General features: G+C 45.1%; 1 protein-coding gene across 1 annotated transcript in view; it reads left to right on the top strand.

The window, feature by feature from the left end:
* The first annotated feature begins 3,319 nt into the window (after window positions 1-3,319).
* LOC125488061 (SLAM family member 6-like) overlaps window positions 3,320-16,287 on the top strand; it is a 24,630-nt gene continuing 11,662 nt past the window's right edge. The window contains exons 1-3 of the mRNA XM_048620880.1: window positions 3,320-3,419; window positions 6,375-6,695; window positions 16,207-16,267. Of these exons, the coding sequence (XP_048476837.1) occupies window positions 3,353-3,419; window positions 6,375-6,695; window positions 16,207-16,267 (449 nt within the window). The 5' untranslated portion in view covers window positions 3,320-3,352. The remainder of the gene's footprint in view (window positions 3,420-6,374; window positions 6,696-16,206; window positions 16,268-16,287) is intronic.

Below are 16,287 nucleotides of genomic sequence, written 5' to 3'. Positions count from 1 at the left end.
TCGGTCAAAACCAGGTCCACTATAGCCTGCTCTCAGGGTGCTGCCATATCATGATGGTCTGAGAAATTGTCCTGAAAACATTCAATGAAGTCCTTATCTAAACTACTTTTTGCCCGTCTGGTGTTTCCAGTCTACATATTGGTCAAAATCCCCCATGATAATTGCTTACCCTTTTGACAAGCTCACATTATTTCTTTCTTGATACCCTGTCCTACTATCAGGGGGCCTGCATACAACTGCCAAGTGACCACTTGCCTTTACCATTAGTCATTTCTACCCAAGCTGCTTCTGTATGCTGGTTTCCTGAATTTGGGTCATCCCCATCTATTGCACTAATAAAATCTTTAATTAACAGAGCCACTACTCCACCTTTTCCTAGCTTCCCATTCTTTCTAAATGCTCTACCCTTCAATATTTAGGTCTCAGTCTAGGTCATCCTGCAGCCACATCTCAGTAATAGTTACTAGCTCACACTTCTTTATCTCAATTTGTACTATTAGTTCATCCATTTTGTTTCAAATGCTACCTGTATTCAAATACAGTGCCTTAAGTTTTGTCCTTTTATTATTTCTGTAATCTCTAGTCTTATCTGCTGATTTGCTGTAATGTCTGTATTTTCTGTTCCTTCCTGTTATTGTATGTTTATCATTTCCCGCATTAACTTTTTTCCTGTGTTGTATTTTCCCTACTCCTTGACTCACCACAACATCCCAAATTTGGGCCCTTGCACCTGCTATTTATTTTAAAACCCACTCTACTGTTCAAGTAATGCAATTCAGGTGTAGACAGTCTCACCATCACAGATCCTACCTTCTCCACTGTTGGTGTTAGTGTCCCACAACCTGGAGTTTGTTTCTCCCACACCAGTCTTTCAGCCACACATTCATCTCTCTAACCTTGTTTACCCTGTACCAATTTGTATGTAATTCCAGTAATAATCCAGAGGTTATTACTTTTGAGGTTCTGCTTCTTAATTTAGTGCTTAGCTCCTCATACTGACTATGCAGAATGTCTTTCCGGGTTCTATCTATGTTATTGGTGCCTACGTGGGGCCACTGCAAGTTCTTCTCGAGACGAGATATCCTGAATCTTGGCACCGGGCAGACAACCCAGCTGACTAGACTCATGCTCTTTGCCGCAGAAAACAGTTTTTCCCTGGCTATGCCATCCCTGCCGACCACTCCATTCCTTTTTGCTCCTGTCTGCTGGATGGCTTCCATAGTAACAAGGTCATTTCGCTCATCCATCCCACACCACCACCACCCTCCACCTCCCCCCGCCGCCCTCATCTAAATGAGTTCATAGAACTTCATTGTCCTGTTGGAGAATTGAAGAGGCTCACACTCCTGCACTTCTGTCCTCCGGGTCTACTTACCTGCCTTACTTGTAATCACACTCTGCTGTGCCTGACCACTGACCATATCAAAATATCCTACCCTAAGAGGTGTGACTGACTCTTGGTACAAAGAATCCAAGAAACCTTCCCCCTCCCTGATGCATAACAGTTTCTGTAGCTCAGCCTGCAGATCATAACTCTGAACTGAACAGCTCAAACATCAAACACACACAGCAGATATGTTTGCCCTGGATAATAATGGTACTCTTGCGCTTCCGCATGTTGCAGCTTTGACACACCAGCAGTGCTGACATTTTTAATGAGTTGTTAATCAATTATTTACTTTGTTATTCAATTACTGATCTTGCTTTTTATGTCTTATATTAACTCCACCACCAATGCGTATGCCATTTTAAAACTAAAGACCAGAATAGGTTTCAACCAGTTAAACAGGTGCTCATTGTTGATAAACAAATGTTTGTGTCAAGTCTGATGTTTGACCTTCCTGCCTTCAAATGCTGCTTTTCCAATTTAATACAGAGTAAAGCTCCCTTGACACTGTCCCCCATCAAACACTCCCAGGACAGGGACAGCACGGGGTTGGATACAGAGTAAAGCTCCCTCCACTATTTGAAACTGAGCTGTCCTCATCAAACATTCCAAGGGCAGGTACAGCACAGCGTTAGATACAGAGTTTTTTTTTTTGACTATTGTTGTTTCTAGCCTATCCAAGACTTAAAGAATCTAAGGGCTTCAAATGTCTTGGAGATGGTTTTTCTTTCGCTATGTAAAGGTAAAGACATCTTAGCCCTGCTATCTTAATGGAGAGAGAAGGCTGGTGGTGGTTTAACCTGAGGATCACCACACCTCGGGCAAGGGGAGAGGTTGAGAAGGAGACTCCTTCATGATAATCTCAGGCTCTACAGGAATTAAACCTCGACTGTTGATGTCGTTTTGTATAACAAACCAGCCGTCCAGCCAACTGAGCTAACCAATCTCCCTGATGCTAGCTCGCAATGAAAAAACAAATCAGTCTGAATAGCTGATTCTACACTGACAACCTGATAAATGTAGTGATTAAATCTGATCAAATTGGAGGTTGCTACTTGAACTTTTAGCAGCAAATGGTGGCAGGAAGTGGTTGACCCGTGACATTTTCCATAAAGAAAAAATGCAGAATGCAAGTGATCTTAAGGAGGAGAGAGAGAGAAATAGAGAGAAACAGATAGAGAGATGAACACAAAGTGGTTATAGGGACAGAGAGAGAGTGAGAGGTAAAGAGAGGATAGCAAAATGGACATTGCCCATTATTTCAGGGTGTAGGCTAGTAAAGCTACAAGTGAGTATGATGTACTAACATAGACTGGCATGGACTGAACACCTTCGTGACATCTCACACAATTCCTTGTCTTTGGAAATGGAATGGGTTGTTGAAATTTTTTTTTGTTATCAATAGAGGGAGCATAGAAAGTAGCACAGAGTAAATGAAAGACTCTTCTTACGGGTGAGTTTGACTTCATAAAAACAGACAGAGCCATAAGCAGTGTAGGAAACTGAATAAAGGAACAGAATGCGTCATGTGTGGTGGGAGCAAAGTGTGTAAAGTAAAATAGTGAGAGATATGTCTACAATAGGCGTCACTCACGGAGAAGAGTATGAGGGAGATGGAGTGGGTCTCTCAAACAGTATAGACTGAATGAGGGTGTCACTCAGAGCAGTAAGGGAAATGAGGGGTCACTCAATTAAAGGGGTACCGAGAGACCGAGATAGTCAGGTACAGAAGGAATCACATGATTGGCCGGATACAGGGGAATGAGGTGTTGACTCGGAGGTGGACAACGGGACTGAAGGTGACTCAGATAGAGGAGTACAGGGAATGCACCGAGAGGCTTCTACACAGCCTGGGGTACGGGGATGATGTGTTTGTCTCAGTAGGATGCGCTTTTGCATACGTCTTTCCGTTCCAAACGCTTCCTCATTCATGGTCTGGTTAGTTCGTTTTCTCTCTCTCTCTTGATGGCGATCTGTCATTTGAATCTGAGATGGGCTTGTGAGCTACTTATTATCTCTGCCTTCTGTGTTGGTGGGTAACAATTTTTATATCAATTTTAGTTTAAAGATCAGCTCGCACGTGTCCTGAACCTTTCCAGTGCACGTACATGTAAAGACTATTCAGCCCATTGTGCTTATCGAACTGGAGGATTTAACCTGGCAAATTGTCTAAAATCCATTCCGTCTCACCTTCTCCTTTACTCCCTGTCTCTCTGGCTCCATCCATGGAACACTATAAGTCCCATCCTTCAGCTCTTTCACATTCAAATTCCTCATTCTTGATCACATCCTCCCAACGTACGCTCAGCAAATAGGCTCTGTGTCATCTCATGCCTGTGGTTTCTCGCTCTGCTTTGGCCTGTTCGTGCTGGATTAACTCTTCCATCAATAAACTGAACAGTTACCGTTATTTATTTTTTAGATACGCCAGGTTATTGAAGGTCATGGAGACTTATATAGACAAATTTCAAGTATGAATTCTGTATCTAACCTGTCCTGAGAGAGTGGTCAGTGTCCTTTCAGCTTAAAAGAGGAGAAGGAGCTTTACTCTGTATTTAACACCGTGCTGTACCTGTCCTGGGAGTGTTTGATGGGGACAGTGTAGAGAGAGCTTTACTCTGTATCTAACTCCGTGTTGTCCCTGTTCTGGGAGTATTTCATGGGGACAGTGTAGAAGGAGTGTTACTTTCAGTTCAAAAGAATAGAGAGGGCTTCACTCAGTATCTAACCTCGTGCTGGTGTTGGTTAGCTCAGTTGGCTGGGCTAAAACAGTGTGGAGCTGGAGGAACACAGCAGGCCAGGCACCTTTAGAGGAGCAGGAAAGCTGACATTTCGGGTCAGGACCCTTCTTCAGAAATGGGGGAGGAGAAGGGGACTCTGAAATAAACAGAGAGAGAGAGACGGTTCAGGCTGGGGAAGGTAGGTGGGATGGTGATAGGTGAGTGCAGGTAGGCAGTGGTGGGGATTGGTCAGTGAGATGGGAGGAGCGGATAGGTGGGAGAGAAGATGGACAGATCAAGGAGGCAGGGGTAAGAGGGAGGGTTGGTCGTGGGATGAGGCCGGGGTGGGGAGATTTTGAAGCTAGTAAAGTCCACATTGAGACCATTGGCTTGTAGGCTCCCAAGGTGGGATATGAGGTGCTGCTCCTCCAGTTTCAAGGTGGCATTGTTGTGACACTGGAGGATGGAAATATCATCCAGGGAGTGGGAGGGAGAATTGTAGTGGTTCACGACTGGAAGGTGTTGTCGTTTGTCGCAAACCAAGTGTAGGCACTCTACAAAGCGGTCTCCAAGCCTCCGCTTGGTCTCACTGATGTAGAGGGGGCCACATCTGGAACAGTGGATACAATAGATCACATTAGTGGATGTGCAGGTGAACAGCTGTCTGATGTGGAAGGTCTTCTTGGGGCCTGGGATGGAGGTGAGGTGGGAGGTGTAGGGGCAGGTGTAGCACTTCCTGCGGTTGCAGGGAAAAGTGCCGGGGATGGTGTGGCTAGTGGGGAGTGTGGAGCGGACGAGGGAGTCGTAGAGAGAGCGGTCCCTCCGGAAGGCAGATAAGGGTGGGGAGGGAAATATATCCTTCGTCGTGGGGTCAGATTGCAGGTGGCAGAAGTGGCGGAGAATGATGTATTGAATCCAGAGGTTAATGGGGTGATACGTGAGGACAAGGAGGATTCTGTCTTTGTTTTTATTACGGAGAGAGAGTTTTGTCTTTGTATTTATTGCGAGGAGGGGTATCGGCTGTTCCCAATGTGGCCTCCTCTACATCGGTGAGACCAAACAGAGGCTCAGAGACCGCTTTGTAGAGCACCTGCGCTCGGTTCACGTCAAACGACAACACCTTCCAGTTGCGAACCACTTCAACTCCCCCTCCCACTCCCTGGATGACATGTCCATCCTGGGCCTCCTCCAGTGTCACAACAATGCCACCTGGAAATTGAAGGAGCAGCACCTCATATCCCGCCTTGGGAGCCTACAACCCAATGGTCTCAACATGGACTTTACTACCTTCAAAATCTCCCCACCCCTGGCCTAATCCCATGACCAACCCTCTCTTCATCCCTGCCTCCTTGACCTGTCCATCTTCTCTCCCACCTATCCGCTCCTCCCACCTCACTGACCAATCCCTACCACTGCCTACCTGCACTTGCCTATCACCATCCCACCTACCTTCCCCAGCCTCTCTTCTCCCCGCCTCCTTGACCTGTCCGTCTTCTCTCTCACCTATTCACTCCTCCCACCTCACTGATCAATCTCCACCACCACCTACCTGCACTCACCTATCACCATCCACCTACCTTCCCCCGCCCAACCACACCTCTCCCTGTTGATTTCGGAGCCCCCTTCCTCTCCCCCATTTCTAAAGAAGGGTCCCGACCCGAAACGTCGGCTTTCCTGCTCCTCTTATGCTGACTGGCCTGCTGTGTTCCTCCAGTTCCACACTATGTTGTCTCAGACTCCAGCATAGGCAGTTCTTACTATCTCTCAGCTGGCAGGGCGCCTAGTCTTCTGGTGCAGAGGAGCGCTCACAATGTGCGTTCAATTTCTGTACTGGCTCAGGTTTCCATTAAAGTTTCTCATTGTTAACCTTGTCCCCCAGCCTGACCCTAGGTTGAAATACCACCAGTTATCGTCTCTCTCTCTCTCTATAAGGAGAGTCTTCACTTTGTATCTAATCATGTGCTGTCCCTGTTCTGGGAGTGTCTGATGGGGGGACAGTGTAGAGGGAGCTTTACTCTGTACCTAACCCCGTGCTGTCCCTGTTCTGGAAGTGTTTGATGGGGACAGTGTTGCGAGGTTTTACTCTGCAATTATTTACTTGCCTCATTTCTGTACATTGTATTGATGATTAGATCCAAAGCAATTCTTTGTCTTTGTGTATCTTTATGTAGATATATCACAGGAATTTTAATTTGTTTCATAGTTTTCTTCTATGACTGAGTTTGTCTTGTTCCACACTGATTGACTGTGTCCTCTTGTTCCCTCAGTTCAGAGTCGGTTTGTCCATCCGCCTGTGAATGGATCCCTGGGCCAGTCAGTCTCCCTACCTGTGGAGATGCCAAACAAATTGAATGTTTCTGAGGTTAGCTGGAAACGATCTTTAACCAATACCAAAATTGTTGGATTGTCAAGAAGCAACATTCAATATTTTGGCAGCGAAGAGTACAAGAAACGGATACATTTTCATCCTGGGAACTTCAGTCTCCAAATCAGTGACTTACAGAGAGAGGATACTGGGCAATATGAGGTAACTGTAACTGCAGATTCAGGAAAACTAACATCAGAGACAGTTCAACTGGATGTTTATGGTGAGTGAAACTATCGAATCTGCCTTGCTTTCACCTTTTCTGAAACCTGTTTCATAATAGGGGGAGGTGATTTCCTAGTGATATTATCACAAGAGTGATAATTCGGAGACCCAGGTAATGTTCTTCGGACCCGGGTTCGAATTCCACAAACTTCTGGAATTAAGTCTAATGATGATCATGAAACCACAGCCAATTGTCCAAAAAACCCATTTGATTCGCTAATGTCTTTCAGGGAAGGCAATCTGCCATCTTTACCTGGTCTGGCTTATATGTGACTCCGGTGAGTCAATTTAGTTAACTCTTAACTTCCCTCTGAAAAGGCTGAGTGAGCCACTCAGTTGCAATAATTGCAACAAAGTCTCAAAAATGAAGTGAAACCAGGCATTGACCTAGGCATTGGAAACAACAACAGCAGACACATCCCAATAAAGTTCTCCTTACAAACATCTGGGAGCTAGAGTATGATTTACTTCATCATACCCACAGAATCCTATCTTACAGACAATGTCCCAGGCACCACCATCACCATCCCTGGATATGTCCTGTCCCACCGGCAGGACAGAACCAGCAGAGGTGGCAGCATAGTGGGATACAGTCCAGAGGGAATTCCCTGGTTGACATCAAAATTGATTCCAGACTGCATGAAGTCTCCTGCCTTCAGGTTAAACATGGGCAAGGAAACCTTCTGCTTATTGCCACGTACCATACTCACTCAGCTGATGAATCGGTACTCCTCCATGTTGAATAACACTTGGAGGAAGCACTGAGGGTAGCAAGGGCATAGATTGTACTCTGGGTGGGTGTTTTCAATGTCCATCATAAAGAGTGGCTCGGCAGTAGCACAACTAATCAAGCTGGTCTTGTAGCTACTGTATTTATGAAGTTAGTCCAGTTGAGTTTATGGTCAATGGGAATGCTGCAGCAAATAAATCATATCCTGAACCCACAATGCCTGTGCACCATCTACAAGGCACAAGACAGGAGTGTGATAGAACACTCCCCATTTGCCTGGATGAGTACAGCTCCAACAATGCTCAAGAAGCTTGACACCATCCAGGTTAAAGCACTCTGCTTGATTGGCACCACATCCCTCCACCTCTGATGCTCAGTAGCAGCAGTGTGTACTATCTACAAAATGCACTGCAGAAATTCACCAAAGATCCTCAGACAACACCTTCTAAACCCATGACCACTTCCATCTAGAAGGACACCACCACCTTCAAGTTGAACTCCAAGCCACTCACCATCCTGACTTGGAACTATATTGCCGTTCCATCAGTGTCGCTGGGTCAAAATCCTGGAAAACAGCATGTGGACTGCAGCAGTTCAAGAAAGCAGCTCAGTACGACCTTCTCAAAGGCAAATAGGGACAGGCAATAAATGCTAGCCCAGCCAGCACTGTCCATGTCCCACAAGTGAATAAAAATAAGTGTGAGGACAGATATCATACATTTGACAGTTTCTTGTGTCTGTGTCCATACTGAAGTCCCCCGTTTTAGTGTAGATAGTGTTTGGAGTCTTGTGCACAGAAGAACTTATGGTAATTTAGAAAACAAGATATCAGAGCAAGAGGCAGTTATTCAGCCTCTAAATCCTGTTCCAATATTTAACATCACCATGGCTGATCCTCTAACACAGCTCCATCTTTCCATCTGAAATCAAGTCCCTGGATTTTGTTTGTGAACAAGCATCTCTCCATCTCAGTTCTGAATAAAACCATGACTGAGAGTGCACAGCTCTCAGGGGTAGAGAATTCACCATCCTCTGAGTGAGAACATTCCTGTTAATCCTACTGGAAAATAGCTGACCATTTAATCTGAAACTGTATTCACAGTCCTGCCCCAATCTCACATCACTACTTCTAGTCCAAGACTCTTCAGGCATAAGGCAAACAGCCTCTCGACAACATTCCCAATTTTCCAATAATTCTGAGGCTCTTTCTTCTCATTTGGATGAGAATGGGGCTGCAGGGCAGATGTGCTAACTGACCATGGCACTTTGGAAGCTTTACAAGGGGGAATGAGAAAGGAATTCAGTGTTATATTGAGGAAGATTGACAACAATTCCTTGCAATGAAGAACAAAAAACAAAGAAAATTACAGCACAGGAACAGACCCTTCGGCCCTCCAAGCCTGCGCCGATCCAGATTCTCTATCTAAACCCGTTGCCTATTTTTCAAAGATCTGTATCCCTCTGCTCCCTGCCCATTCATGTATCTGTCTAGTTACATCTTAAATGACGCCATCGTGCCCACCTCTACCACCGCTGGCAACGTGTTCCAGGCACCCACCACCCTCTGCGTAAGGAACTTTCCACGCATATCTCCCTCGCTGATTTGAGAAAAAAAACAAGTCGGGCCGTTCTCCCAGTTTGTCTGGCCGTACGGTGAGAACCGATCCCCGGCTGACTCAGCGGGGTGAGGCAAGCTGACTGCCATCTCCGTACAGCGGGAACTGGGGGACAAAATGAGTCAAATCTAGAGGCGCCATGGTCTAGATTCCACAGAATAACAGCAGAACATCTGGGGACGGAGGAGTAAACAAGAAGTGAAGTCGGAATACCGGGAATGGGGTACAGGAGCTCACAACCTGAGCTGGGAAAGCGGGCGCTGAACAGTCTGGCATAGGGAAAGCTTGAGTGACTTACAAAACTCCTTACTCCAACCCCCTCCAACAAACCTTGTCATCACATGGGCCGCCATCACGCACAACCCATTGTCAGCCACTAATGGTCCCCGTTAGTGCCCAGACTGACCTTTACCCACTCCTTTGTCTGTCCAACTGTTTCTATCTCTCTCTTTGAGCTTTATCTCCATCTTTTATTTACTCCTCACCACTCCCGGTTCTCCAAAACAAAACCACCTTCTGCATAAATACCAACTTTTTCCCCAGCTACCATCAGTTCTGACAGTGGCTCACCGGACCTGAAACATTAACTCTGCCTCCTCTCGCTGCTGGACCTGCTGAGTTTTCCCAACAGTTTCTGTCTCCGAGCCGAGCAAAAGGATCGGCTGCTCTTTATCCTTCGGCTTTGAAAGTGCATCAAAAAGTCAAAGCAAACGGGTGAATCAAAGAACCGAGGACAGGAAGAAGTATCCTTTAAGAGGAAATGTGTTTTTCATCGAGCGTCTGAGTAACAAAATGGGCTTTTTTTTTGGGAAGTCAAAAGTCATTTCCTTTAATTTCTCTCTTGGACTTCCAAGAACAACCAGAATTCCGAGTGATTTTCCCCTCATTTCAAACTTACATCTGGGTTGGACAAAATAAAACTGGTTTCCACACCCGGAGGATAGACAAAACCTTTTCAAGTCAAATCTGAAATGTTACCTTAAGCTGGAGATGGATTTAAGATTTATCAACTTGTTCCTCGAGCCACAGAGCAGCAAGTCTGCTTAAGAGATCAGAACTGGGAATCGGATATTTGAGCATTGCGATTAAACTAACTCTTGGACATGTTGTAAGGAGAGGCTGGGACTTTGTTTCACTGCAGTGGTAGGAGGTTGAGGGGTGACCTTATAAAGGTTCATAAAATCATGAGGGGCATGCATAAGGTGAATAGCAAAAGTCTTTTATCCAGGATCGGGGAATTGAAAACCAGAGGGGCATAGGTTTAAGGTGAGAGGGGAAAGATTTAAAAGGGACCGGAGGGGCAACTTTTTCACACAGAGGGTGGTGCGTGTATGGAACGAGCTGCCAGAGGAAGTGGTGGAGGCTGGTACAATTACAACATGTAAAAGGCTGGGTATATGGATAGGAAGGGTTTAGAGGGATATGGGCCAAATGCTGGAAAATGGGACTAGATTAGTTTAGGATATTGGGTTAGCACGGACGAGTTGGACTGAAGGGTCTGTTTCTGCACCTTTTTGACTCTATTGAGATCCAGCGCAAAGTTATCCTTCAGGCACCAGATCGAACAGCAAACATGGGGAGGAAAGATCAACACCTTTAAGATGTTTCCAAATGCGGTTGCAAACTAGCCCATAGCAGTAGAAACCGATGCTAATAAACACACGATCGCACTATTACATTTCGGTAACACTGGCCTGCAGGAGACATTTTCCAGAGTTGTCCCCAGGAGTGAGGAGTTCCGGTCAGGAATATGTTTGCCCGAGACTATGGAGGAAACTTTAAGTAAAATACCGAGAAGGGACGAGGCTGTTGGAGAAGGGAAAACGCGCAAGGCTACAGTGGGGGGCGGGTGGGCGGGATTTCAGGGGCTGCCTTCCCTTGGGATTTCTCCTGCTGCTGTGCAGATCTCCTAAGTCTTTCCACTCCCACGATTTCCGGACACGACGGTCAACGCGGCTGCCCGGCTCGAAGGAAGGATGCCGAGGAGAAGGGCACCACGATGAGGAGCCGCTAATGTCAACGGCCAGCGCGGACACAACAGGCTGACCGGCCAGCTGTTCGGTGACAATGCAGCGAAAATGGGAGTCACAAATAAAACGGGAAACACAGGTCACTGCTGAGCCCCGGCCAGAGCGTCGCGGGGGTCGTGTCCTCCGAGTGACTCGCCGATCGCTAACTCGGCCAAAAGCAAGTGATGCTGGGTACGTCGGCCAAGCGAAACTCTGAAATCACAAAACCCCCGCACACACACACACACCAGACCCAGTGCAAACACGGCAGCCAGGCGCTAGTGACAGGACCATTAACGTTAAGACGACGGTTATCCTGGAGAGGTATATCCCCGACAATTTATCCACCAAACACCAGACAGAAAAGCACCAGTTCCTGCTCACACGAAGAAACAACTAGTAGCAAGCCACCCAAAAGACTGGCAACGTTTCAAACTATCAAGTGAGTCTCCCTGGTTGGACAGAACTATTGCAAGTTCCAGAAAAAAACATCTAGAAAGGGAATGATAACAGGGTTCACCTGCAGACCAAGCTCCCTTGGACCTTCCGAGGAGGCAGGCACAGCCAAAGGCAGGCACAGCCAAAGGCAGGGAATCGCTCCCCCCATCCACAGAGAGAGAAAGAGAGGAAGCAGCTTCTCAGTCCCACAGAGCCAGACAGAGCGGGTCTGCGTAAATCTACAGGAGTCTCAGGAGCATGAGTCCTGATTGTTGTGCTGCCTGCTTAGTGCCAGGGTTTGAGACATCTGCTCAGGGCTGGAGAGCAGCTTCCAGTGGGATGAGTAGGATACGGTCATCGTGGTCTATGTCCATGCCAACAATGTAGGCGAACAAAGAAGGACATTCTGCATTGTCATAGTGAGGAAGTAGGCAATAATCTCTGAATTAATTCCTGAACCTTTGTATATTGGCATAGGGCAATTCAGCATGTGAGATGAATTTAATGCTCAAAGCCTGGTTTGGGAGAAGTGGTTTTCCTTTTTGGGTCATGGGCACAAATACTGGGAAATGTGAGAACTGTGCTGTTGTGACAGGTCTCCACCTCAGTATATTGGGTCTGGTGTTCTAGTGACCAACAGAACTATGGAAGTAGAGAGTATTTAAATTAATATAGTGACAGGAAGAAATCAAATTTGGGAGCATATAAATAGAACAAGGGAAGAAAGAAAGGCATCTACATGGCAAGTGACAAACCTTACAAAATGATTATGTAAGAGTAAATCAACAACTAGAGGTGACAAAAATAATAAAATGACCAAAACTAAATGCTTTGTACTTGAATGTATGTAGCATTCAAAACAAAACAGATGAAATGAGAGCATATATATACACACATAAATACAATCTGGTCAAAATTATAGAGAAATGGCTGGAGAAGGACATGAATGGGGAACTAAATGATGAAGAATAAAGGGCATTTAGGAAGGACAGGAAACTCAGAAGTGATGGAGAGGTGTGGCCCTGCTAATTGACGATGGAATGAGCACAAGAAAGAAGGATGATTTTAGTTTAAGAAAGAAAGGCATAGAAGTGGTCTGGGTCAAGAGGAGAAATGATAAATGCAAGAAATCACTACAATGGCATGGTGGCTCAGTGGTTAGCACTGCTGCCTAACAGCGCCAGGGACCTGGGTTTGATCCCAAACTTGGGTGACTGGGTGGAGATTGCACATTCTCCCTGTTCACAGGACCTAATTTCTCATTCTTCCTCTGTCATTGGTCCCAATTTGGACCACGAACTGTGGCTGTTCTGTTTCCCCTTTCAGAACACCTTGCAGCCCTTGTGTGACATTCTTGCGAGGTAACATACCATCCTGGAGTCACATTCATAGCTGAAGAAATACCTGTCTATTCCCATGATTAACAAATCCCCATCTCTCTTACCCTGCAATATTCGCCATCATCATAGCAGCTAGATCACCTATAGTGCTATGGATGTGGCTGTGTCTGAACTCCAGTGGGGAACCATCACTCTCACTGGGCCAGAAAACAGTTTGCAAGTGAGATACCCTTGAGATGACCTGAATGGGTAATGGAGATGCACGCGGGGGTTTCTCTTGGTACCTGCCATTTCCTCTTCATCTATCTGGCAGTCACCCTCTTCACCATATTCTTTATAGGATGCTCAAAGTATCTTCCACCATAAAGACTGATGCAAAATGTTTATTTAACTCCTCTAGCATTTCATTGTTTCTCATAATTGTCTCCCAGGTACATTTTGAAGGTGTCTGTGTTCACTTTGACCTCTCTCTTCCTTTTTAAATATTTAAAGAAGCTCTTATTGTTCATTTTTATATTCCTTGTTAGTTTGCTCTCATATTTTATTTTCTCTCTCTTTATTTTCTTTTTAGTTTTCCATTGCTGGGTTCAGAATTTATCCTAGTCTCTTGGGCTATTGCTGACTTTTGCCTCCTGATATGTTTTTTTTCTTTCAATTTAATGCTCTTCTTCCTTGGTTACCATGATCGGTTTATCCATCTTTTAGAATCTTCCCTCCTTACTGGAACGTATTTTTGCTGGGAGTCATGAATTACCTTCTTAAGTGTCTGCTGCTACTTGCTTCCTATCATTCCTGCTAATCTATTCACCCAGCTCACTTTAGCTAACTCTAGCCTCATTTCATTGTCATTCCCTTTATTTAAGTTAAACACCATTGTTTCGAGTAATATTGTAGTGCACCATCTACAAGGCATAAGTTGGGAGTGTGGTGGAATACTCCCCAGTTGCCCCTGGATGGGTGCAGCCCCAACAACACTCAAGAAGCTCGACACCTTCCAGGACAAAGCAGCCCACACAATTGGCACCACATCCACAAGCATCCACTCCCTTCCCCACCGAAGTTCATTAGCAGTAGTGTGTACTATCTACAAATGCACTGCAGAAATTCATGAAAGATCCTTAGCATCTTCTAAACCCACAACCACTTCCTTCTTGAATGATGAGACCCTCCTGGCACCTGCCCACACGTTGCCCTCCAAGTCACTCACCATCCTGACTTGGAAATATATTACCATTCTTTCAGTGTTGCTGGGCGAAAATCCGACAATTCCCTCCCTAAGGGCACAGTGGGTCAACCTACAGCACATGAACTGCAGTGGTTCAAGAAGACAGCTCACCACCACCTTCTCAAGGGGCAACTAGGAATAGGCAATAAATGTTGGTCCAGCCAGCGATGCTCGGGTCCCACGAATGAATTAAACAAAGTTTCTCACTCTTAAGCTGAAGAATGACTTCTATCATATTATGATCACTACTTTCTCAGGGATCTTTCACTTTGATATCATTGATTCAGCCTGCCTGATTAGCCATTACCAAATCCAAGATTGTCTGCTCCCTCATTGGCTCAATGACATATTCCCCCAGGAAACTAATAATGCTGTCTATGAATTTATTGTTGTTGTTACCCTTTCCAACTTGATTAACCCAATCAACATAAAGATTAAAGTCTCTCATAGCTATTGCTTTATTCTTTTCATAGGCTAGGAGCCTATCCTGCAGAGTGGCTACTGTTTGGAGGTCTGTACACTCCTCCTAGCAATGTCTTCTTTCTCACGCTGTTTTATCCCTCCACCTAAATGGCCTGTACATAATCCGAGCTGAGATCATCTCAAACAACTGTCCTCATTTCATCTCTTATTAATAATGCTACCCCACCACCTTTTCATCCCTCCTGTCTCTCTGAAAGGTCAAATATCCCTGAATGTTAAGTCCTCAGTTTTGACATTGAGACCAGAGCCTCTCTGCTTTTCAATTCTCTCTCCTGCTCAAATGAATTTCAGTGCTCTTAGGTTGTGAAAAGACCATTTTTTTTATTATCCTGTGTATTTGATTATAGACTGAAATGGGACAAAAACTACTTTAAGAACCAAACATTATTGAAGGATAGCTGCATTTTCTAAAAACAATTTACCTGGCACCCATTGTAAGTGCTAATTACACTGCTGCTTGTTCAAGCAGTGGGGGAAGTCTAGTTACACACAAGCTGTGTGCAGATGAAGATTTGGTCAGCAACAAGTAGCTGAATAGTCTGTGAAGTGGCGTGGTGGCAAGTTATCAATGGTAAAAGCCCCCTGCCTGCCAACAACAATATGACTGGCTCTCAGTTAGCTGAACAGGTTATGGGCGTGAATGTTTCAGGAAAGGTCTTCATTTCTCCAAGAGAGAAGGAGCTATCCCCTTTCTCTGCAGTAATAACTACCCCAAGTCTGAAGAAAGCTGGTTTATTTTCCCTCACCGCTTGCTGTAAGTTGTGATTTTTTTAACTAATAGGTTAGAGACTTTATGTGTGAACCTCTCACACTTTACCTCCTCCAAAGAAGAGAAAGTTGCTGGAGAAGGAGAACCGAGGAACAAATCCCAACAAAAGAATCAAACCCTATGAACAAGGACTATTGACATGCTGTTCCACTCTTCACCTTCGCTCATAACTGCCATGCTATTTTTACCCTGTCTGTGTCTGTCTGTGTTTGTATACAGAGGGGGAGTTTGTGAGGGGGAGCTAGAGTTCGATGTTGTGTAGTTATATGTCTATGGTTCTTAATTGTTTATCTGTCGTTGGAAACAATTTATTTATAAATATTATCATTGTTGTGAAGCAAAGATGCATGGCCTGTGATTTTTGTCCATGTGGGTCCAATTGAGGATTTTGTGAATTTTTAAAAGAATCTGTAACATTTTATGATGTCTCTGGGAATAGTGGGGTGTGATTTCCAATGTGATACCCCAGTGAGGTGTCACAGTTGATATAATTGCAGCTTTTCCAACCTGCACAAGTACAGTGAGAGGTGTCTCAATGTGCACCTTGAGATCCCTTTGCTAATCTATCAGCACCTCACAGCTGACCATATTGAAATTAAATTATTTATGAAATGCCGATATTGCTGGTGTATTAATTTCTCTGTGAGTGATGGTGCCATAATTTATATTGCCCGTAGTCACACACTCATTCACTCTTTGTGCATTCATTTACTCATAATGATACCTGTAACTTGTTTGAACTTAGCATCTAATTGTCAATGTGTCTGATGGAGGAATGAGCAGGAATGAAACCTTCACTGATATGGATCTGAAGCAGGGGAAGTGTGCTGGGGATTGAGCTACAGACAAGGGTTTCTGTTGCTTCCTCATGTGTTTTTGTTTTTCAAACTGAATTTCAGAGCCTGTGACGGGAACAAACATCAGCATTGTAAACATCACTAACTGCAATGTGACCCTGAGGTGCTCAGTGAACACAGGCA

The sequence above is a fragment of the Rhincodon typus genome, chromosome 48 (assembly GCF_021869965.1).
Source record: "Rhincodon typus isolate 14 chromosome 48, sRhiTyp1.1, whole genome shotgun sequence".
In the NCBI taxonomy this organism is placed as follows: Eukaryota; Metazoa; Chordata; class Chondrichthyes; order Orectolobiformes; family Rhincodontidae; genus Rhincodon; species Rhincodon typus.
This window is presented reverse-complemented; position numbering and strand designations above follow the sequence as displayed.